Source organism: Scaptodrosophila lebanonensis, unplaced genomic scaffold, assembly GCF_003285725.1.
Source record: "Scaptodrosophila lebanonensis strain 11010-0011.00,11010-0021.00 unplaced genomic scaffold, SlebRS2 tig00000024-arrow-pilon, whole genome shotgun sequence".
NCBI lineage: Eukaryota > Metazoa > Arthropoda > Insecta > Diptera > Drosophilidae > Scaptodrosophila > Scaptodrosophila lebanonensis.
This window is the reverse complement of record NW_022060538.1, coordinates 3955091-3979192: the sequence shown is the minus strand read 5'-3', so window position 1 is coordinate 3979192 and position 24102 is coordinate 3955091. Positions and strand designations below refer to the sequence as shown.

The 24102-nt window shown below is 39.2% G+C and overlaps 4 protein-coding genes across 5 annotated transcripts; 3 read left to right on the top strand and 1 right to left on the bottom strand.

Moving 5' to 3' along the window:
- Positions 1 to 11: 11 nt before the first annotated feature.
- Positions 12 to 7353, bottom strand: LOC115620623 (WD repeat-containing protein 20). 2 transcript variants are annotated; one of them, XM_030513950.1, is made up of 4 exons: positions 6248 to 7351; positions 3219 to 3407; positions 1230 to 3149; positions 12 to 473 (listed from the first exon to the last, which is right to left on the bottom strand). In XM_030513950.1, exons 1-4 carry the CDS (start codon positions 6779 to 6781, stop codon positions 414 to 416), a joined length of 2703 nt encoding a protein of 900 aa, XP_030369810.1. In that variant the 5' UTR covers positions 6782 to 7351; the 3' UTR covers positions 12 to 413. The 2 variants fall into 2 exon arrangements, with proteins under 2 accessions (XP_030369810.1, XP_030369811.1); XM_030513951.1 differs by lacking the exon at positions 12 to 473 and adding an exon at positions 907 to 1163 and having other exon boundaries at positions 6248 to 7353.
- A 1699-nt stretch (positions 7354 to 9052) lies between these two features.
- Positions 9053 to 9662, top strand: LOC115621940. Its single transcript, XM_030515786.1, has 2 exons — positions 9053 to 9305; positions 9361 to 9662. Exons 1-2 carry the CDS (start codon positions 9293 to 9295, stop codon positions 9660 to 9662), a joined length of 315 nt encoding a protein of 104 aa, XP_030371646.1. The 5' UTR covers positions 9053 to 9292.
- A 2358-nt stretch (positions 9663 to 12020) lies between these two features.
- Positions 12021 to 17313, top strand: LOC115621326. Its single transcript, XM_030514946.1, has 2 exons — positions 12021 to 12061; positions 16880 to 17313. The coding sequence occupies exon 2, from the start codon at positions 16897 to 16899 to the stop codon at positions 17152 to 17154; it is 258 nt and encodes an 85-aa protein (XP_030370806.1). The 5' UTR covers positions 12021 to 12061; positions 16880 to 16896; the 3' UTR covers positions 17155 to 17313.
- LOC115621325 lies at positions 15228 to 15672 on the top strand. The gene has a single exon (XM_030514945.1). The coding sequence runs from the start codon at positions 15266 to 15268 to the stop codon at positions 15563 to 15565; it is 300 nt and encodes a 99-aa protein (XP_030370805.1). The 5' UTR covers positions 15228 to 15265; the 3' UTR covers positions 15566 to 15672.
- Positions 17314 to 24102: the final 6789 nt, after the last annotated feature.

Genomic DNA, 24102 nt, shown 5'->3' with positions numbered 1-24102 from the left:
ACATTAACAACTAAATATATATAAATATAATATTGAAAGTTAAATTAACATTTTTGTTCTGTTGCTGCTGTGTTGCCTTTTATGCTGTAGTTGTTGTTGTGGGTACCAGTGGGTATGTTGTACATAGCTATATATTGTATATATATGTAAATATATATAATTTATATATGTATGTGTTGTGTGTGTGTATGCGTATGTTTGTGTGTGTGTACAATGAACCCATTTGGGCTATATTTGGAATACAAGAAGACGCAACTTAAGAACCAATTTAAACGGTCTATATTAAAATGATATTGAAATCATATATACTACTAGCTCTAACCTAAATCACCAACTGCACCGCCTCCTGCTGGGCCCGCTGCCTTCTGCTTGACAAGATTTCGCTGATAGTTGATCATGTTCACTTTATCGAACTATATTACCGTGCCGCCCGGAGGCGCCGCTTGACTCGGTGACAGATGCTGGGCGACATGCTGAAAGATCCAAAATCATCATTAGTATATACTAACTAATTCCTCAAAACGTATGTATCTATCGAAATGAAAATGTATATAAAATGTTACATAAATGGGAAAATGGAATATCCCGTCGATAACTCAATGCTTTACACTTTCTTGTCATATTACTAATTCAGAAAGATTTCAACACGAGTTTTCGACCTTGGATTATCTAACACTAAGTATAAAAATGTACTTAAATATGTATATACGTATCGTCCTGACTGCTCTCTGTTGTCTTTCGTTAAATTTAATATGAAAGCTCATTTCTAAAATTTATTTTTATATTCGCCGAATAAATCCAGAATAATTTTAAAAGGTTCTTATTAGATTCGGTTCTTTATTCGAAAATAATAGCATTTTTCAATTTTCTCTTTGCATAATTCAATCGAATTTGGAAACGGGCTTGTGAGGCGAGTAATTAGTAGTTGAAAATGAGTAGAGAATGTTTGAGTTCTACAGCTTAAATTTTGGGTCTGAAAACATGTTATCTTCCGGAAGTAAAGCTAAATAATAATGCACTTTAAACAGCGGAATATAAGTTTAACAATACCGTTTCCAGACATAATATTCTTACCAAATAACGGGGCGGTTCGGACCGCTTCTATCAACTTAAATGGAACTGGCGACATCTATAGTATTTATAACCTGCATTTGCTTAATCATCTGTGAGGTAGTTCGCTATTATTGAAACCCTTTTATAGTGATTACCATACATTTATTGGAACTTACTGTTGCGTAACCAGGCCGCGCCCATGTGTAGATAAAACCATCCTGGCACGCTGTGAGAAAGCAATCCTCACGAAAGATAAGCGCTGTTAGGCGTTCGTGTGCGATTTTCTTGCACACCAGCGGTTCCAGAAGCGGACACTCCTCGAAACGTGGGCAGGCGGGCGTTCCGATAAGCTTCATGGGATCGTAGGAGTTGACGCTGGCCGCTGCGGATTGTGCAGCTGCCACTAGCGAGGAATTGTGCGACGATTTGCTTAACTTCAGTGAACCGAAACTATGCGCCGTCGAGCTGCTGCCAATGGGTGGAGCTCCGCTTCCGCTGACTCCACTCAACTCCAGCGTTGTGGAGTTGGCAAAATTGGAACTGTTGCCGCTGTTGTTGTTGTGGTGATTGCTGCTATGATTGCTGTTGTGTTGATTATACGACTTGAGTATGCTCATGGCCTTGCGATGTTGGCGATGGGAGGTGGAGTTGCTGCCCTCGTACCCTCCACCAACACTGCCACTAATTGTGGCTGATTTTTTGCTCTCTGAATTGCTTAGGAAACTAAAATTCGACAGACGTTGCGTGAGGCTATTGAATGCTGAGAAACCGCTGCCAGAATTGGAGGATTTGGTCGAACTATTTGATGTTTTGCTGTTGTAGCCGGACGTGGAGTAATTCGAGTTTGCCGGACGCTGTCCATTGCCACCATCCAGACTGTCTGATTTGGTCGCGCTAATGCAGTTGGGAAACTTAATGGAATTGCTGTTGGCATGTGACTTGCTGGGCTTATTGGACGTGGGCGCTGCCGCCACAGTGGGGGGCGAAACGGCGGTGGAGTCGCATTCATCGGGCGGCGTATTGGCATTCGATGACTGCGAGGATATTGTACAGTTAGCTGTGGAGAACTTGCTGGAACTGCTATTGCTATTCTCGGCTGCCGCCGCTGACGTGGCCGCCTCCTTGGTGGGACTGCCCGCGGCGGAGCCCATGGCTATGGGCCGAATCACTTTGATGCCATCCGCATCGACGCCGCCATTCATGTAACTCGTATCATTCAGCTGTGTGCTATTCACACGCTGTCGCATGGTTAATGGATGCCGGAGCACATCCTCCGTGATGTCCCAGAGACATATTTGCGTATCCTGACTGACCGAACCCAGGCGATAGCTGATGGCAAGCTTGTCGGGCGCCAGCGCCGCCGACGAGGCATCCGATCGAAATGACGATGAGTGCGGACGACCGGAGGAGACCTGACGTCCGGACGCGAGCAGCGGCGTCAAGTTCTTGTCAAACCCATCGAAACCATTGCCCGTCGAATCGCCTGAGAAACGTGCCTCCCGCGATGCCGTATATTCGTGCATCTGATTCTCATCGTCGCTAAAATCACCGCCATCCCAATTCGTATAGGATGTGGTATAGGGATCGAAGGCCACCACCGAGACCCACGAGCGATGGCCCTGACCTCGCGCAACTACGCGACGCTCCTGCAGCGACCACACCGTCACGAGATCATCTTCACCGCCGACCACAATGTACTTGCCATCGGGGGACCAGCAGACGCACAAAAAGCCACCGAAATAGGAACGCGCGATGCCCAGCAGCTCCATGGTATCGTAATGAAAGACGCGGAGGAAGCCATCTTGTGAGACCAGCGCCAAATTGGCACCGCAGGGTGAAAAGCAGAATTCGTTGATGCAACAGTTGTCAGTGCTGAATACCCATTTGTAGAGCGGATTTCGAGTCGATTTTGATTTGCAGGTCAGTATAGTGTAGCCGTCGCCCACTTTGAAGGGCTGATAGTTGGGCGCTGCTGCCGTGCATGGCAGCTCCTCGTTGTACAGATACAAATGACCGGAGGCATGTGAGGCGAGAAACAGATGCGGCGAATTCGGCAGCCACTTGAGGCAGGTCACTTTGGTCTTGTCGATGAGGCGCTGCGTTCAGAACAACACAGATATTACTAATGCTTTATGTGTATAATTTGCAATTATAATATGACTCACCTCCTCGTTAAAAAGCTTACGCAGCTCTCGAGGCCCCAGCTGCGGTGTTACCAATTGTATTTGTCCCGTTGTGAAACCGACAAGCAGTGGCGCACCCGAAGGCGTAGCTGCATTCGCATTGAAATCATGACAGCTAGGATTGGTGCCCTTGTAGAATTTCTTATCAATGGGCTTGCTCATCTCGGTGCCCTAAAAAAATATGCAAGTTGGCGATAAGTAGGATGATCATACATAGTACGATGAGCTGTCTTAAGCAGTTAAGAAAAAACTGATAGTATGACATTTTGCTTTAAAGTATAGTGTAGATCAAATTTATAAACATGAATAAAGCAGAGACAAATATGTTCATTCATTTCGGCGGTATCATTTGATTAGAGAAAATGGCCCAATGTTAGTTAAGCAACTGGTTTGAACTCAGCACTTTCAGGAACTGCTAAGAATCCTTAACATCACAAAAGCTTTTATTTTATGATTTTTCAAAAATCTGTAAAATTATTTCATTAGCATTAGATATGCATTCAAAACCTAAAGAAATATTTAATTAGAATATACCATATAATTAAATTGTAACAATATGTACGCAATTTTAAATCTTATTTGGCATTGCAAACACAAAATAATATATATGCAGAAGTAGTTTGATTGAAATCAATATAATATTTGCAAATATTGTCCCCTGGCCAGCATTGACAGTTAAATATAGCTCGTGGTGCAGATAATAATGAAAAGTGGTTCCCCCCTAACCTTTCACTCGCATTCATAAAATAACATTACACTTTGCACGGTCAGAAACAATTTAGTTTTGGGGTTGACGCTTCGTTTATGCAACAATCAACAATGAGCACTCAATCAGCAGCCGTATAGAGAATGACACATCTAGAGTGTCCAGTAAACTGGAACAGTCGAAAAGTGCACGTTGCCAGAAACCCCTTGTCCCGTCCCAATTAGGGGCTTGATAATGCAAAATTAGCACTTTGAAGCTTAAGCCTTGGACTTGTTCTCTAAGCCTGAATTAGCGGCTTGTTGATTTAATCAGTTCGTTGGGTCGGTATAAAAAGTTTAAAATTAAATGAAATGGGATTAATATACATACTAAAAGTTGTATACGAGCGTTGATTCAAAATATGGGGAAAAAACATTTTCTAAGAAATAACAGTCGTATGTATTAATTATAAAATGAAATTTAGAGACAATTGTTAAGGGGTTATTTTTATACCCTGTACCTGAAGGGTTAATGAGTAAAGCCAGACTTCATATTATAGGTACATTAACATGACAAGACAAAATGATATATATATAATATATGATACTCGATCGTCTCTCTTTTTTTATTAAGAAAGATATTTAAAGCATAACTGGTATTAACGAGTTTTGTGTAGTACCTCATGATATTCTGAAGTTTTATCAAAATCGGCGCACTTGTTTATATAGCGGCCATAATAACGATGGGCGCAGAATACAAGCTAAGTGCCAACGTTACTAAGTACATATATTATAAACTATTCTGTCTACGTATAATATTGTTGTTATAAATCAACTTAAAAAGTTTGTTCATCATTTCATATTTGAGAGCTCATTTTACCCTAGGGTTGAATTTGCTTAAGTTGACTTGGCTTGTAACTTGGACTGTAACCCCACCCAGCATTGTTTATAAAAATGACTATAATTTCTTTCTGATTTAACCATTTTTGGGGGCTACATAACTAAATGCAAGTACGTATATTGTGTTATAACACAATAACCTAATTCAAAACAAAAAATTTTTCTATTATTTATTAGAATATTTTAGGTTATTAAAAGTTTTGGTTATATAGTTTTTAAAGTGCTTTAGTTTTGGGAGTTAATGTAGAATAGAGAAATGGTTGATTAGCATTTTACCAAAATGTGCTGTCCAGTTTATTAGAACATGCATACCCAGCTGGGTTAAATTAGTTTCATCACATAACGCAATCACTAAGTTTACTATAAATATATTTAAGAAGGTATTAAACATTCTTAATGTGTTTGATTCCCATCAAAAGTTAAAATAATAGGGGTGGATGATTTGCAGCTTTTACACAAAATTCTGGATATACTATAGCTCAAAAAAGTGAATAATATAATTCCTAGTTACTTTAATTGATGAAATTGACAACTGACCATCTATGTATGTACATTGATTCGCCTCATCTTAGTTCATGGGGATTGATACTCCTCCTTTTGGATATTACCGAAATTGCCAAAAATAAAATATACCGTAGGCACAGCAGGTATAATTAAATTTTAATTGTGCAAAGCCTAAGAAATTCTTCTCCTTCGTGGGTATCCCATTGGACAGACGCGAATCGCAAATTTGTCAGATTAGTGCTGGCACATAATACTCTACAGACAAACATATGTACATACATTCGCACACACAGATGGAGACGCAAATAAAAAAAAAGAGCAATGCAAAGGAATTGGAAACAGCTGCTGGGCAGAAACAATAAGAGAACGCCGAGCAAAACAAATTGAAATGAATTGTGGTTGTCGTTGTTGTTGTTGTTGCATGCTCAGAAGCAGCACGTAACTACGTACATATAACAATAAATAAAAGCTAAACAAGCGAATTGATCAACAACAATAACAAAAACTACAACAACTAGAACAACAACAACAGAGAAGCGAAGTTCAGAAGTGGAACAAATTAAGCGATTGTTTGGTCAGCGTTTCAATGGGCATTGATGGAGAATATTGGGGCAGAGGGGGAGGAGGCACATACTCGCGCGTATCTAACATTAGTTGACCGCAACTATTCTGTGCAACGGCATTGAGATTAGTTGCATGCCAATTGGTGTGGGGCTGCTTCGAATAGCATTCGCCATGTCGCTTATCAGGAGGCAACCAACAATGATAAGCGGAATCTTGCTGTCTCCTTATTGCGATAGAGATGAGTGTCCGCTGTTGTTGGGACATGTGCATCTTAGAGTGACACTTTGGCGTTGCCGTCTGATAAGATACCGTTGCGCAAAAAACCGCAAACACAGAATTGCAATTGAAAAGCAACTCACCTTTTTGACACCACGAAATGCATAGACATAGAGATCCCTTCCAAAGTTGAAGCATATGCGATCCCCACCATATATTTGACTGGCCGCAAGGCCGTTCTGGTCCACAACACCGCCATTCATCATCGAATGCATGGATATGCCACCACCGAGACGTGCGTCCACAGTACTGTTATCACCACCGGCACCGCCGCCGTTTGCGGTCACCAATGTTGTTGTTGCTGCTCCCGTTGTGCCGGCATGTTGTGTTGCACCATTGGAAGTGCGGCTATTGCTCGTTGTGTTTGCTGTTGTTGCTGTTGCTGCCGTCGCTGCATTTGTTGCCCCACCTGTATCGCTGTTTGGTTTGCTGCCATGCGCCAGATTTGGCAGCGTTACAATGGAGACGCGCACCTGCGGGGAACTCTGATTGTTGCTATAACCCACACGATTGGGGCGAGAGTATTCGGATAAGGTGAGCAGTCGATAAGTGCCCTCGCGCGTTACAAACTGTGTTTTCAGATCGTCCTTGACATTGGCATCCACTTGATTAGCCATTACGTATGCGTTTGCCTCACCTTATCGTGCGCCAGATATTTGCTTTGTAACAATTACAACTACAACTACACCTGAAACAACAACAACAAAGACAATGACGCTTTTTGTTGCTTGTTTTGTCACCACCACCGTCGAACGTCAGCCCATGCCACCGCAGCCACGACCACGACCACGCCACCCACACACAAACACAGACGCACACACGCAAGTGTGTGCCGCTGTTCAGGCTCAAGTTTGGTTTTTTGCTCGCACGCTTGTGTTGTTTCAAAAATCGTTAATTTTTTTGCCACTAATTAACTCTTCTTGCTATGCGCCGACGACCGCTCCCGTTCTATTTGCCGATTGCACTAATATTATTGTTATAATTAGATTTAATTCTGCACTACACACTTCAATTTTACAATCTTCTCGTTTTCGTATGTGTGTGTTGTTGTTGTTGTGCGGAATATTTTATTATTTTCTCGCTGCCGCTGCGACGTCGACGACCGTAACGAGCGATGTGCGGCAATTTCTGGGCATTTTAGCGTTGATTGGTGCCGTCAACGTTGTAAATTGGCCGCGCAGCATGCCACGGTCGCGCACGGTTTTCAACGTTGTTAATTGGACGCGTTTATTTTACACAGTTTACAAATTACTTGGTGCTAATGCAAACGCAAGTGCGGAATTCGATTATTCGATGCCGATGAATAATGTCGTTTTCGTTTACAACGAATAAATGCCATTCACAATGCTGCGTGGTATTGCCGCAACATACGATGACACAAATAGTGCCACCTATTTCAAAAATGTTGCTAAGCAGTCTCTTTTTCTTGGTCTGGCAGCGCAAGTAAATTTTAAAGCTTGCAACTGTCACACGATTCCAGTGCCCCTCAAACTGTAGTTAACAGCGTTAAACAATTCAAATATGTAGTTTTATTGATTATTGAAAAAACAAACATTCTACATTTTTTAACCATATCACTTCATGTTTCCTTAACATAAGCACGAGTTTATTTTTTAAATGTATGGTGAACCGGATTTTTTTTATTACAATTTTTGAAAATTTGAAAATTTTTGTTACTGTTTTTTAAATGTATGATAGGTACAGAGTATTTCCGTTTGCTTTTCCATTTGTATACATAAAGAATTCAATTACATTCTTCATTATTTAGATAGATAGAAGGTAGGTAATCGCGATTTCTATTTAAAAAATATAATTACCAAATATTTGTACCTTAAGTTGTCTAGAAATTGCACTAAATCTCTTATGTCTGACGATGGACTCTGGTATCTGATTGTGTTGCTCTTTAAGAAGCGATGGAGAAAACAAACGGCGTTAAATTAAAGCCAGTCTTTGACCCATACATGTTTTCAATGTTTTCTTATTGACTATTTTTGTGTTTGACAGTACATCCTTGATAAGCGACTTTTGCCAAAGTGAATTGCAGTTTTCCACTGACACGTTTATCCGTATAAAAGTGTTTACTCGTATACGAGAATGTGAGTGCTGTGTGAAATGCATTTGGCATGTCCAGTTCGCAAACAACGAAATTGGCCAAAAGTAAAGCTTTGTTAGCTATTATTTCTTGTTTATACTCTTCGCGGTGAAAACGAAAAGTTTATTCAATTGCTCATATTATTTGTTACGACAGTCCTTTTTTTAAATAAGTTTTTCAGTAATGCTGTATTTTAGTTACGATTTATGATTAGATGATGTCTACCGTTAAAAACAATTTAATTAATAATTTTAATTAAATTTTGAGAGAAGTTAGAAAATGGGGCAATCGGGGTGCTGGCTACCTGTTGAACCATCTTTAAATAAAAAAAATAGCGCTCGCTACATTATATGTAATATATCGAGAACTTTAACTTTAAAATGTGTCTGACAAACTGTAATTAAAAGGGGTTACAACAGTTTAGTCTCAAGGCTTTCAAGATGGAAAGAACGTACCTAAAAATTTTTAATTTATCTAAAGGCATAATATTGAATATTACAAAGTAATAATGTATAGTGTATTTAAATGTCGAGTCGTCTCTGACTATAACGTTCATGATATTTCTTTATCCCAGCAACGTCGCTTGAAATGAAGTTGCTGGAAAAGCTCGTTAACTTCTATTCCAACACACCATGCTTACATACAGAAGTACATACATACATATATGTGTAGTATGTATTGTACACATACAAATGTGGGTTCTTGACTTGGCGTAAAAATGTGGGTGTTTAGCGATATCGTTTGACAGCGGCCATTGTTGTTGGTGGATTTTATTTTCCAGCTTGGCTGCGGCACAATGCGTGAGTGGCATTCAATTTGGTGACCGACGTACTTACTCGCAAGAGTGGCAGAGTGGCAAAGAATCCCGCAACCTAACCTTGTTGGCTGCTCAAACACCTCTTGAAGAGACAACGAACTTTTCGCGTATCAATATGGAAAGATAAACCCATTCCGATACAGGCGGCACTTCAACTGACTATAAAAGCATTAATTGCCTGATCTCTTTAGCCACTCGTCGCTTGAAAGCACCAGCATAATGCGATCAGCCGGTAAGCCCGTTGTATTCGGCCCCATATATATTTTATCGCATATCCCATTCACTAGCCACATTACTGTTCGTCCTTGGCTTGTGCCTACTCCAGCAGGCCCGGGCGCAGTGCATCGACACCTTCGAACCGGGCTGCAAGCTAGCCATTGAGGAGGGGCACGTGCAACGCCATTGTGTGGATCCCACAAAGTACTGGTATTGCCCCACGCTGGGCGGCCAAGCCGTGCTACAACGTTGTCCTGCCAATACGGGCTTCGATCAAAACCGTAATGTCTGCATACCTTGGATTGATTGGGTCTGGGAGCCCTGCATTGAACCGCCCAGTCGGCCCACAGGTGTGAAGCCGTGCGGCAACTGAAATTTAAATACTTTTTTCAAATAATACAAATGTAACGTAAAAAGATAATTACATGTCTGTGGCATTTATATGATTTTTATATTCTACTTCCGCCTTGACATTCCAACGAGCTGGCCGTCATCTCCACATGTTCAAATATGTAAGTATAGGAACGTCCTAATTGTGGGGACGTGCGGTACAGCATTTATCTACACTGCGATAAAATGCTAAATATATTTCATTTCATTTCATTTCATTTATTCACAAAAATTGGCATGATAAATTGGTGTGTTTCTATAATATGTTAATAATAAAGAGTACAGGTTATAAAACTTTATCAACTTGAATATATATAGTGTGTTTTTACGGTTTTTGAGTGATTGGACAGTTTCTAATATTCTAATTCTAAATATATTGATCGTGCAATTGATATATGTCCTATAAGTCTTTTTTCCCGTTCTCTATTTATTGCTATTGATTGATCGAAAAGTAATAAAACAGTTCAAAGACGATTTGATTATAATAAATAGTTTCGGACATAAGAAACTTTGAACATTATTCGTAGATATATTCTTTTTACCTTCAAATTGATATATTAGGCAATTCGTTTTTAGTTCTCTTAATAGTTTGAAAGGAGACAATTTCGATATTCTATTCTAGCAAATATTTTCAATATTTCAATTCAATTAAAAAATTAATGTTTTATGCCACTTTTAGGATTATCCAAAGAATATTTTGTTTTATTAATATTTAGATAGAGAGCATGTTTTTCTGCTTTAGTGAATGTTAGAAGTTTAAAAATTATTCTCCATCGTTTTATGAAACAGAGAACAATGCTTAATTAAGCAAGAAAGAGGTGACGGAGACACCATATTTTATATAGTACATGTATATGATCATTATGATGAGACGAATCGCAATACGTCCGTCTGTATGAACACCGAGAACTTTTGAACAATAAGAGCTGGCGTCACCAAACTTGGTATGTAGGCGTGAGTTATCCTTGCACAGTGTAGGTTAATTACAAGCCCATAATAGACTCATTTTATATAGCTACCATAGGAAAGATCTGTGCAAATATCACTCACAAGAACCTTAATTTTGATTAAATCCAGAAGCTGTCATAGAAATTATTGTACTTTCCATTTCTAAAATGTTAGAATGAACGGTCTAGGAGGTGCAACTCTTTAAATACATTCGTTGCTATGGAGCGGTGATTTAAAGAGCCTGTCACTCTTTTGTGTCATATTTTATTCCGGTAAAGTCGACCTACAGAGTTATCAGGCAACTTTATAAAAAAATAAAAGTGAAGATACAGCAACTGATAAGTTATCTGTGTAGGAGGCGTGTTGATGGCATTACTCACCGCTGGGTATTAAGTTTGTTGATCTGAGTGGATGATGTTTTCTTATTTTCTTATGCTCAGTTACCTTGACATTGCATTATGGACACGTCATTTCGCACAGTGTAGTATTGTTAATGGCGTTTACAGCAACAGTTGCGTCAGTTTGCGAAAAGTAAACAAACAATTAGCAGCGAGTGAATTTTTATAGCTCAAGGCTCGAATAGGCTGCAATTTGCTTGAATTGCATTGTAATTGACTTGTGACTTGTGGCAGCAGTTAAGTTGATGGCGCTGCCACGCCCACAAGCTGCCACCCTCAGCTCGTGGCGAAGTGTTGATAGTTTTTTGACATGGAAATGACAATCATTTGCCCTCCTCAACAACATTCATCATAAATCAATACGAAGCGCTCATGGAAATGGGCCTCAATACAATGCTCTCATTTTCACACTTCCACGCTCGTTTTTCCAAACATACATACATACATACATACATACATACATACATACACACAAACGTACACATGGGCGTAGCCGGGATTTCAAGCAACGTTGCAAGCCAAACTACTGATGGCGTTCCCAAACATTTTTTCATTATATAGCATTTTATATGCCTCTATGATGGGTCTTTCAGAGAGAAAGTGATCTAAAGCACAAGACCTAAGGCTGGTAGTTTAATAAATTAAAAAAAGTAAAGCCATTTATTTTTTAACAAAATATTTACTGATCTCAGTTCTGCTAGCTTTCAGGAATGTATTGAAACCATTCTTAAAAAGTAAAAAGGCAACTAAAGATTTTTAGTTGTTTCGCTCGATTTGTAGGGGAATGGTGGAGGGGGGGGGGGGGTTCCCCCTACACTCCACCCATGTGCGAATGTGTGTATATTTGTAGCTGTTGCCATAAGCTGTATCCATTGTTGTTGTCCTTGCTGTTTTATTATACAGTTGCCAGTCAAACGCTTTGTCAGTCGGACGCGGAGTTTATAGTAAAAAAAATAAAATAAAGTTTTCGCAAAAATAAAATTTAAACACAATTTTTTGTATGTTTGTTTTGGGAACCGTTTTGCAGCGCCTTTTTGTGAGTATTTACTCGTGGAGACAGAAATATTTGCATGTAAAAGCATTTTTGATCAGCCATCGTAAAAAGCTTTGGTAAAAAATGTGAACCGAACAATTTCGCATGCATGGCATATTTTTTTGCTTCACATTTAATTACGCATTTTTATGTATTGTTTTATATATTGCATTTACAAGGCCCTCACAAAATGACAGAAATGCGATATTGATGGAAATGCAAAATTAATTTTGTCCTTCTGTTTTTTTTTAGTTTTGGAAAAAAGTGCATTTTGTTTAACTAAAAACTAAAGTCAAAGGAAATACTATTTAAATGATATCATTTGACGTCGCTTATATCAAATATCATCATTTTAAAAACAAATTGTTTTTTTTATCAACTTGCCCTAGAGTCAGTTAACATAGAAAGTACACACTTTTGTTCAGATGAGCGCAGTACTATGAATAGAAAAACAAGCTATAAAAATAAATAGAATCTATCAACAAATAATAAAGTTATTAGCTGTTAAGTAGAACCGCATAAATGTAAATAAATAAGTAATATACTTACAGTTAAACCTGCTTATATGGCTACTTATTTTGTTGACAAGAAAAATAGCGACCTAAAATTTGAAGCACGAGGCCCACATAAGTTGGCCCAAGTTTCGGGCTTGCAAAGCAAAAAAAAAAAAAAAATAATAATAAATAAAAAAAAAATATATATTCTTAAATGAGTCCCAAAACATGAAAATAAAATATCGGCCTCGAGAGGCTTAAATTGTGGCTTAAAATGTCCTGAAATCGTACGCTCAGCTGCTCTCATATTCTCAAATTCTAGAGCTTCAATCCTGCTTTTTCATCACTTTTGAGTGTAATTTTTTTTTTAGCTAAAGAACGATAATATTTCAAGTACGCCTTGCAACAAACTGTTTGTTATCGCACTACACCAAAGCGCATTTTGTTTGCTGTTTTTTTTCGAATGTTTAAAGGCAATTAAGACTGTCCTATTATATGGTAGAGTCGAATAATTCATTTAAAAACTGTAGAGATTTTATTAGAAATCTCTTATGAACAGTTGCTCTGCTTTTTTATTTGAGAAATATCTACCTGCGGCTGTAAGGAATACCCAATGCAAGAAGAGTAAATGCTAGTTGATTCCAAGGAAGACTATGCTAACTATTTAGATGCAGCTCTCACGTGCATTTCCCACACTGGCTTGTTGAATATTCAGCCCCAAGAATTCGAATACAAATGGATGCACAAATTTGCAAGAGTTGTTTGTAAATCTCAAAATACTTTCGAAAATGCCACACGAATTAACATAAATCACAGGCACCGAGGCAAAGTACTTCGCCAAGGGCTGAGCCGTAACCAGGACTCTGTCTGTGTGTGTAGCTTCATTTAATGGCACACATTAATAACCTGATTTAATTTATGGCCAAAAACTAACAAAGCCAAGTCAGCTTGCCACAAAGTGCGCAACAAAGGCGGGCAGGCAACGTTCAAAGTACAGTAGGTCACAAAAATACTATATTGCGGAGAAATAGTTTGAAATCGGGAAAGTAATTAATGGCATACATATACTAGTGCTTGTGAAATATAAAACTAAAAAAATTGATTTGAATCATTTTCATCGAAGTTAAGATTTATATTTATTTGAATTAACCAGTTCTGTGTAAGCTGAGTAATATTTTTACATCAGTTTTTTTTTACTCTTTTTTTTGAGACTCGTTGTTTGATTTTAAAATTTATGTACTTTTTATTCACTTTATACAAGCAGCTGCTCAACTTAAAAAATTCTTTTAGTTTTTTATTTTACTTCTTTAATTTTTACTCGTCTTATCGAATGGACAATTTTTGATTTTGAAAATCTTTGCTTTTAATCAGAGAATGTTACCTACTATCTTAGTAATAACTATAATTATTGTATTTGAATTTACATATTTTCTAATATATTTCCATTCATTATTTATATTTCAAGTTAAAACAGAAAAGCCCTTTGAATTAAATACGAGTATATTTACGTTTTCATAAGGATAAACATTATTTTTTGAGAGGCGAAGAAAATTGATAAGTTCGTTTATTTTTCCTACCGACTACTATCTTCAAAACTAAAAATAATTGCATGCCGCAGATTAAGAGTTTTTCAGCTTGCTTCTGGCCGGTTTCATTGCTGTCCATGTGGCATGGTCTGATGGATCTGACTGAGTCAGTTGTATATAGCTGCAAATTTTCCTATAAATAGAACTGCTGTAGATTTATCTATTAAAACATCATTTACAAAATTTGATTCTCGCGTATATGTCTCCTCGTATTCATTAAATATCGTATTATACGTAGTATACGTAAATATATTTTATTTATAGAAAAACAAACATATTTATAGCTTGTCTTTGCGAAATAGTACCATCTTTAGATGTTAGCTGTTTTCTGGAAGTAATTAAATTTGGTTCAAAACTGTAACCCTCTGCGCCACTGTGCGACTGTTGGCGCATGTTGAAGGGGCAGAAAGGAGCAGAAAGGATGTGCGCCGTGGAGGACAATGCAGTGCGCGCTGCAGTCGAGGCAATTACTCAAGTGTGCAAGACCTAATATGGCCTAAGGCGGGCAAAAGCCAGAGCGGTCGCATTTACACGGCCCGTTTTGTTGCAGAAGGAGCCAAAAAATGTTGCAAAGAGGGAGAAAGTGGCAGGTGATATTTGGATGGTGTTGCCGCTTCTGCTCAAAAATGCCTTTGAGCCACTGTTTTGAATTAATTAGCAGTTCTGCCAATGCCAAAGTTGTTGCTGTTGTGGTTGTTGCTGTTGTGCGGTTGTTGTTTGTGGCTGGCCGGGCCGAGGCTATCTTTGCAAATAATTTACAGCTGGCGTTGATGTCATGAATATGCAAGCAGTTGGATGGGCACTGGTACGGGTACGGGCATTGACGCTGCCTGGACGTTCTGGCCGGGGGCCTGACAACAAGACAACAATGAGCAACGGAAACGTTTAGGCCTGTAAGGCAAAACAAATGGCAAACTGCAAACAAACAGTGCTGTAAACCACATCAAATAGGTTGGATGATCATAAAACCGGAGAGCTTATCTGGAAAGCAGCAACGCGTGTTAGTTCCGTTGTTTTGATAAGATTACGCATACGACCCATCAGCCAGCAGGCACCAGCATATAAAAGGCCCCTAGAAGTTTAGCATAGGTCAGTCTTAAACGAAACAAACTCGAGAATTGTGAAACATGAAGTGCATTTACCTTTTCGTACTCTGCCTGTTGGCAGTCAACGCCGTCCCCCTCGACAACCCCACGGGTCAGCCAGGCTGTCAAACGGAGGAGGAGTTGTCGGTTGTCAATTATCGTCATCTGCGTAATAAGACTCTGTACTGGATATGCCAGGAGCAAGGCGTTCCTGCTGCACTCGGCCAGTGTCCAGTTGCCCATGGCTGGCTGGATGATGTGAAGGAATGTGTGCATTTCTCCCTATGGTACTGGACCCCAACGGTGCAGCCGCCAAGCCAGCCGGCTCAAGTATCCGCTTAAAGAATTTCGATGCTTTCCGAATTATTATGATGTTTACAAACTGAAATAAAAACAATTGCGAAACGAATATGAATTGGGTTTAAATAAATTTGAGCATTTTAAAATAATGTACTAATACCACGAACCAAGTCTTCAGCTGCTAATTGCAGTAGAAATTTAAGTGAACAAGGGTGTAGTTTCTATCTGAAGAATAAAATAGGTTGATGCTGAATCTCGAAAGTTCACTTCACCCTTCAGTGGTTCTGTAAATTGGTAATAGAAATATATATATACGCACTGCGTGAAGCCTAAACAAAGGGCTTCAGTCTACTTCAATGCCGAGGCGTCTTCAGACCGCCATTGAAGCACACAAAGGTCCTACCTACCTTAGAAAAATTAAAATAAATATTATGTGGGGGTAAAGTGCTTCTCACGAATTTTTACGTCGTACGTACACTTTTGTCAAGGAAGAAATATGTTTTTCGTTTATATCTTTGTAACGACACATCTTAAGTTTATGATTTTTCGTTTTTGCCCATTAAAATAAATAAGCTAAGTAAGTTGTTTAAATATAAATTTAGGAATATAGCGAATGCTCCTCAATTTTACGGTGAAAAAAGAAAAAACTTAAAACAATTAAATCTTCTTTTGTATGAGTTAGTTAGTAGTTTTGTTTTAGTCAAATCTAGTTCTTGCCTTTTAAATTATTATCTGAACTAGTGCTCTGCAAGGCTGTAGTTCCTTTATAGGCATTTGCAAAGCCTGGAAATAAACTGTGAAATACAAGTATGTACCTATTGCTTACTTTAATTTTGGATAATATATAACCAACGTGTACAAGTCAATGTAAAATTAATGAATTGGTGAGGTCAAGTTTCCAGTTTCCAGTTGTCAGCGATAAGAGACATGCATTTGGTGCAAGAACTCCAACACAAACATCGGGTTTTAATCCTATAGAGCATGCTACAATAGATAAGTAGGCACAAGATCTCATCCAAGGTACCCTTGAAAAACGTTTTAGCTACTGAATGGGTGAGAATGTTTCCTAAAGAGAGCAAAAATCTGATTAAAAGGCACTACAAAATTTTAAAAATTAAATCAATTCATGTTTTCCTTTAAATATTTTGTGTCTTTATTCAAATTTAATTGTTATTATTTTGAAAATAAGTAATAGGTATGTTAAATAATCATTTTGATTAACTATTACATACAGCTTAGAATGTGAATTATGTTATTAAGAATACAGAAAGCAATGTAGAATTAATCCAAGAATCGTCGTACACTTAAATATAATCTCTAAATAATCTCTAGTTCCACATTGTTATTGCTTTTCAGAAGAATAATCCATTCTAATGTCCCAGCGACCGCTACAGATTCGCGACGACAACGGCGAGCCCGGCTGCAAGACGACCGATGAACGCCATCAACGCTTTCGCCATTTCTGGGATCCTTCAGCCTACTGGCAATGTGGCGCTACTCCAGACCAGCCCGCACAAATCAAACATTGCGCCAGCAATGAGCTTTACTATGATGTGGCAAAGAGTTGTGTGAAATGGAAGGACTGGAAATGGACCGAGCCACAGGAGCCACCCACAAAGCCCGATAAATAAATGTTTCGAAAAATACCCGCATATCTGTTTAATACATTCATGTGCAATCATCTCATCCCCCAACCCCATCCCCAGGCCAACTCCTCTCCACAGACACACCCCACCCCCAACGCACATTTACAGAACAAATTGTCGAAAATTTAATTAAAAAACACTTTTTGGCGTAATTTATGCTCGTCCAGCTGCCTCGGCACGTCCAGGGCACAAAATGACATAAGCCGCTTTGGCTGCAGGAAATAGTAGGGGAGTAGGGGAGACGTCGTCAGTGATGGCGGCATTGGCGGGATGCATTGTGGATGTCTGTAAGGATTTGGAGCGATACGTGCGATGCCGCTATTGTTTGTTTGCTCTCCATGCGTGCAACAATTACGCAAAGTGCAGTGCGGGTGATGCTCCGGGGATGCGAGGGGCTCAAGGGCGGCTGGTGGGGAATTAACTGAAATTGCTGCGGCCGCGACCACCCGTGCCAAACCAAATCCATTTGGTGACATACCCGCACAGAACACTGGACGACCCGCTCGAACATTCCCTTTGTTTGTTCTCATAATTTGCCAAATTGACATGCGTGCAGAATCAGTAGTGGGCTTAGCTTTGTTGCGGATTCCGCAACATTTGATATTTTTCAATTAGCTGCATATGGAAATGGTCACAAACAAATATTCGGCACACTAGCAAATTGTGTAAAATATTATGATTGAAGTTGACAGTCCACATGATTTGGTTTCAACATTCAAAGCAAACCATTTGAAATGGGCGCATTTTAATAGATTTAATACCTGTTTATGTATTAGCTTACTCTCCTTTCCTGGCAAATACAGTGGGGAAAGTGGATAATCGATTTCAATGTGAAGTCCCCAGACCTGAATCTATTTCAATCGCAGCTCGAAATGCATTTTGACTGTTTGAAACGGGTCTCTGGAAAGGGGGGGAAATATCCCATGCCCGGGCATTTAAAAAAATCTGCCTAATATAAAATGTTGGAACATTTTATACAAAATAATGAAATATTGGATTATTTTATTTATTTGCTTATACATTCTGTTCAATGTAGGTTCGGCTTTACTTACAACTCAACGGTAGTGAAGACAAATGCTTTAAATTGTAATTTTTAGCAGCAATGAATTCGATTTAAATTAACTTAGATCTACAAAAAAAAATTGAAAGCATAAAGTTTTGAATACTTATATATTTATGAGTATTTTTCTATTTCCAGAAAAGATTTGTTTTATTTAAACTGTGAGTCACATTTTAAGGTTTAACTACAATCCAGTATTGTGAAAGTTTGCCCCACAAATATACTTTTTCTAAACTTCTTAATTGCCTCGTTTGCTTGAACTCCCACAAGAAATCGTGTGTAAATAAATAATTTGCAGTTCAAAGAATTTTAAAGAGTTCAACGGTTGGATAAAGATTTATGTATTTTAATTCAATCAGGATTTAACATTTAATTCAGATTTCAAGTTTACATTTCAGAATTATAAATCTAGAATTCAAGCTTTATAAAGATATATAATAAAGATGCTTGTCCCGGCACTCTGGTGAACAAAGTTTGGGAAAAATGAAACAGTTAAGACCCATTGCCAAAAAAGGTGGCTATGAATGGTAAACATGAAACAATGGGGGAGAACAAAAATCAGAGCGGAAAAGTCTTTCCTTTTATGAAAGACAGTGAATAAAGGATATGGGTGTTGACTGAGTGAGGCAAGCGAAGCAAAGGGATCATAGCCGATGCATTTTCAAGTCTTATAATAAACTATTTAATGCTTGTTTAAGTTCTATGGTATCACCAGAAAATTCTGAACCGCTCAGAATGGCTCTTGGCAATACTTAAATCATTTTTGTGCTCTCATTTATATTTTTCTCCAGCTGAGCTGAGCACCCTTTGTTACGCTTACGAGTACACCAGGTTGCACTCTTTCCACTTTGCCACAATTTGATAAACACAAATCGATTTACTTGCGCATGCAAATAACTTTATTTGTTTAGAGCTGCCAAAGGCACAACAACAGCAATGGTAGACTTTACAAAAAAGTCGAAGGCGATTACGTTGGCAGGCAGGCAGGGCACAAGCAAAAAAAGGGCAAGCAGCTCATTTTGTGTGAGCATGTGCCAAGGCAACAACAACTGGCAAAACAACAACAAGAGCGCCAAACAAATTTGCATAAATCGCAGTTGGTAGCGCATTACACACACACACACACACATGCTCGTATACACATAAACGTGTAGACTCGTGTAGGTATTCATTCTTTTACTTATTCACACCCATGTGGGGCCGCAAAGACTAAGTGCATGCTTAAGTGTTTTCTTTTCTATTTATTTCTGGGGATGGGCGGGGGCTGACAGGGTTTTTGGGTGTTGAATGTGTGGCCTGGCACTGGCATTGGATTGAGCAGCGTGTGTCGCTTGTTTGCGTTGATGCGGTTTAAGCATGTGGCTTGCACTCCATCAGTTGCTCTTAGTGTGTAAGTGTGTGTGAGTGAGTGTTTGTCTGTGTCTGCGTGTGTGTGTGTGTGTGTGTGTGTGTGTGTGCATATGTAAATCAAGGTAAACACAAATCCGTTACAGCATGATACCTTTACAATCACATGCAATGGTTGTCCGCACACACACGCACACAAACACAGTTCCAGAAAAGCAAACTAGATGCTAATACATGTGTTTCATATTGACTGCGATATGTTATACAAATGCGCTATTGATGCCACACCATTACAACCACTGCAATAACAACAACAGCAATGATTTCAATAACGACAGCTACAGCCAGATATCGTTGCCTGGAAGCGGCATTCGCAAGAGTGACGGCAAACAAGGGGCATGACACACGCACACAAACACACACAACCCCATAAAATGAAGGGGCCGTGCCCCGAACTGGAGCTGACATTGTTTAACTTGAGGCTGGCACGGCCGGCTCCTCAGCATTATATTATAGCACACAGGTATGACTGCAGAGTGCTTTCTGAGCGTGCTTGATGCGAAGATGTAACTGAGCTGCAAACATCCAACACGAAATGAACAAACTGTACCTAATAAATACGTCGGGGATGTTTATTTATTATCCGTAAGTTTTCAAAGTAAAAATCAAGTATGAATCATCATCATATACATGGTGCATTCCAAAGTAAACAGGACTTTTTGAATCTCGCGCCCCCTGGTGGCGCTATCTATATGTCGACTGGTGCGTTAGAATCTGCTGTCTTTATCGATTGTCCAGTGAGAATTTCATGACATTTCATCGATTGGAAGTGAAGTTATTGCGTTTTAAGTGTCGGTATGTTTGTGTTATCGGTGCAAAAATGAGCTTCGAACAAAGAGCCAACATTAAATTTTGTTTTAAAATTGGTAAAACTTTTACCGAAACTTTTCAATTGATGGAACAAGTTTATGGCGATAGTTGCCTATCCCGTAGCAGAGTGCACGAGTGGTTTCAACGTTTTCAAAGTGGTCGTGAGGACATAAATGACGATCAACATGTGGGCCATGTAGCATGCAACGTATATCGCTACTACTCTGGGCCGAGCTGATGGTGGGTGTAGCGGCTAAGCGGAGCACGCGCTTGTTCCGGCTACGGCGGTCGTCGGCAATATGGGGGTGGTTCTTCCTTATGGCCGCAGTGCTACCTGCTCGATCGCTAATATTTAATGCCATTAAAATTCGCGTGCTTTTATTTACTTTTTTTTTTTTTTTTTACTGATATTTTGTTTTTTGGTATGTCTGGAGGAAAGTATTAGAACGGAAAAGAAAGCGAGTACGGAAAAACTAAATTGTCGTTGTAAAGGGTTCTACCTCTGGTCTCTGCTGCGCTGCTGGTGTTGCGTCAGCAGGTTCGGTGCCCACCCTACCATGATCACCTTTGGCCGCAGGTCGAAACCGGTGATCCCTAATATTACCAGAACCTACGTCATAAACCCACCTCTCGTCATGGCTTCTAACAAATTACGACACGTTAAAACATCATGGTGTAACTATTCATTTAATTTAAATTTTGAATAAAATTCATTTAGATAACTATTCGTGGTGGTTAACCATACAATAAAAACAATTTCAACCTTGCTTATCAATTGTACAAATTCATATAAAGATGTATATAATGTAAAGGCAAATAATAAAATTTATAAAATAATAAAAATTATGGTTAACAATTTAAAAATTCAAAGGTATAGGTGCAGCATCAGGGCAAAATAATATGACTGGCAACTTTAAATAATTTAAAGGAACTTTTCCATATTCAAAATTAAATTCTTTTAATTAAAAATTTTTTGTAATTACTATAGACAGCAAGTGGCCTGCCGTATGCAGCGAACATATGACAAACAATATATTTATCGTAATAATAATTCATATATATATATATTGTTTGCCGGTTTGCAGCACCCGCGCATTCGCCCTCAAACACAAACAACAAAAAGGAAAAAAAAGCTCTCTCAGAGAGGCGGAGTAAATAAGTAAAGCGAGTACTCACATTCACAGCTGGTGGATCCACGTCCAAAAGATCTTTTGTGAGCGGCGGCCAGCTGAAAAGCAGAACAATATTACGCGAGAGAGGCGGCGGCGTCAAAGCAAATTGCTGTACATTTTTTTTTTTTCCACTATATTGGTGGTGTTAAAACTTCTTTTCACTTTTGCCTTGCGCTAGCTCATATTTTGGCTTCTGCATATACATATGTAATATTTCACTAATTTGTATCGCAATATATGCACTATAACAAAAAAAAAAGAAAAATGACTTCACCGAAAAAAAAAATCCAAACCATAAAATAAAAGAATATATAACTATATATGAAATGGGTGTCGTCTGCGCCCTTTTTAAGGTTAGGGGACGGACCCTTAGCCAAATTTTGTCGCAGCTTCAGCTTCAAGCCGAATCTTCCACGTAGACCCGTGGCTGGCCCGTTTGACGCAAGTTATTAATTCCCTTTTCGGTGGCCCGAGGTCAATGACTCCACTGGGTGAAATCTCATAAGCAGCTGACTCGGCACACTACGACCGAAACTAAAAATTGAACGGCACGCGGCGACTGTCGTATATAAAGGCCGACGGTGAACTGTCGCCTATTTCATCAGGGTGACGGAGTCGGTGCAGAGCTTTTCGGGGGGGTAGGCTGCACTTGTTCTAATACTTCGAACAAAATAGCAATTGTGCTTGAAACTGCACTTGTGCTTGATTTTGCACTTGTGGTGCCAATTCTAAATATAAGAGAGCCTTGTTACAAACAAAAAAACCAAATATATATATGATGCCAATAACCTACCCTAACTGGAACAGCACCACAAATTATGTGAACTAATTCCCTCGGTTCCGGGTGGGCTTCTATTGCTTCATTCGCTCGCTCTAAATTAGAATTACATTCCTACTAATCAACACATATGGAAATGGTGCAAAAAAAAGCAAAAAGTCAACACTAACCTTGTAAAATTTGCAGGCAAGACACAGACCACTTACTGGTAAATACGGCGCTTGGACAGTGACCGAATAAATAATTATATCTCTGGGCCACGTTCACCACAATATTACTTTTAAACAATCTGATATAAGTTAAACTTTTCCACTTATAATCGAGCTAAGCGCGCACAACTGTTCACTTCAGGGGTCGAAACCAAAAAGGAAGAGCTTGACCAACATCGAAGAAAGGAAACCTTTGTTTGCGGGAATTCCTCCTTTCTTCCGTCCTTTGACAACGAGTGTCATACCAAAAGAAATTCTTGATGACGTTACCACTTTCACTATCCACCAGAGGGCGATAAATCCTACGAAATAGGAACAACCAAACAGAAGAGAACCAAAATAACTCCTTTGCCTACTTCTGGGCTCAAAAAAAAAAAAGAATTGAAAAGCGGTTATGCTGCGCGAGGCAAGCGCACTACAATTTCCCCCCCACTGAAATCACACTTGGCGGTGGAACACTGCACAAGAGGGATACACGCTTGAACCGAGCAGACAGGAATACTTCAAACCATTACTGTTTTAAATCCTTGGCGTGATATTTACCTATCGGACGGCCTTGTAAATCTACAAGCTCGTAATAACAATTTCCTAGCCTTTTACTGACACGGGCTTTGACAAAGGCTGGAGCCAATTTTGCACTAAATCCTTGCGTCAGATTACTCTGTTGAAAATTGCGCCTAAATATTTCCTGGCCTACTTTAAAAGTGACTTCTCGAGTGCGTAAATTATAAGTTCGCTCATTACGATTGCGTTGAGCGATCATAGAGTTCTTAGCCTGATGTCGAATAATTTCAAAGGCATCATCCCGTTCAAATTGAATTGAGCGATCATCTAGCATGTCTAGTTTTCGCAACAGCTTATATGTAGTAGCATTGGTTACCATATGCTGGCCAAATGCTACCCGATAAGGGCTTGTGTTGATGGCGGAATGAACGCTAGAGCGCAGGGCACAGCAAATGCTGCTTAATTGCTCGTCCCAGTTCCTCTGATCCGGACGTATATAAGCTTTAATAGCCGCCAAAACAGATCGATTAACCCTTTCCGACGCATTGGCTTGCGGTGCATAGTAAGCAGTATAAACATGGCTAACGTTATACTTCTTTAATACTGCATTGAATGCTAAGGATTTGAACTGCACTCCGTTATCCGATACTACTGTTTCTGGAATGCCAAAACAGTGGAAAAGGTAATTTTCCATGAACGATGTTATTGCGTCAGCCGTTAACTTTTTGACTGGCTTTAAAAACGGAAACTTCGATAGGTGGTCTAATACTACAAAGATACCTATATTGCCGGACCTACTACGCGGATAGGGGCCTAAAAAGTCAACATATAATTTTTGAAAGAACCTTTCCGATTGAACCGACCTACCCAATGGAGGTTTTAGCGTACGGTTGGGATGCTTTGATCCTTTACAGATATCGCAATTGTTTACAAACTCTTTGACGCTATTCACCATATTTGGCCAATAGTATAAACGCCTAAGGTTGTCTAACA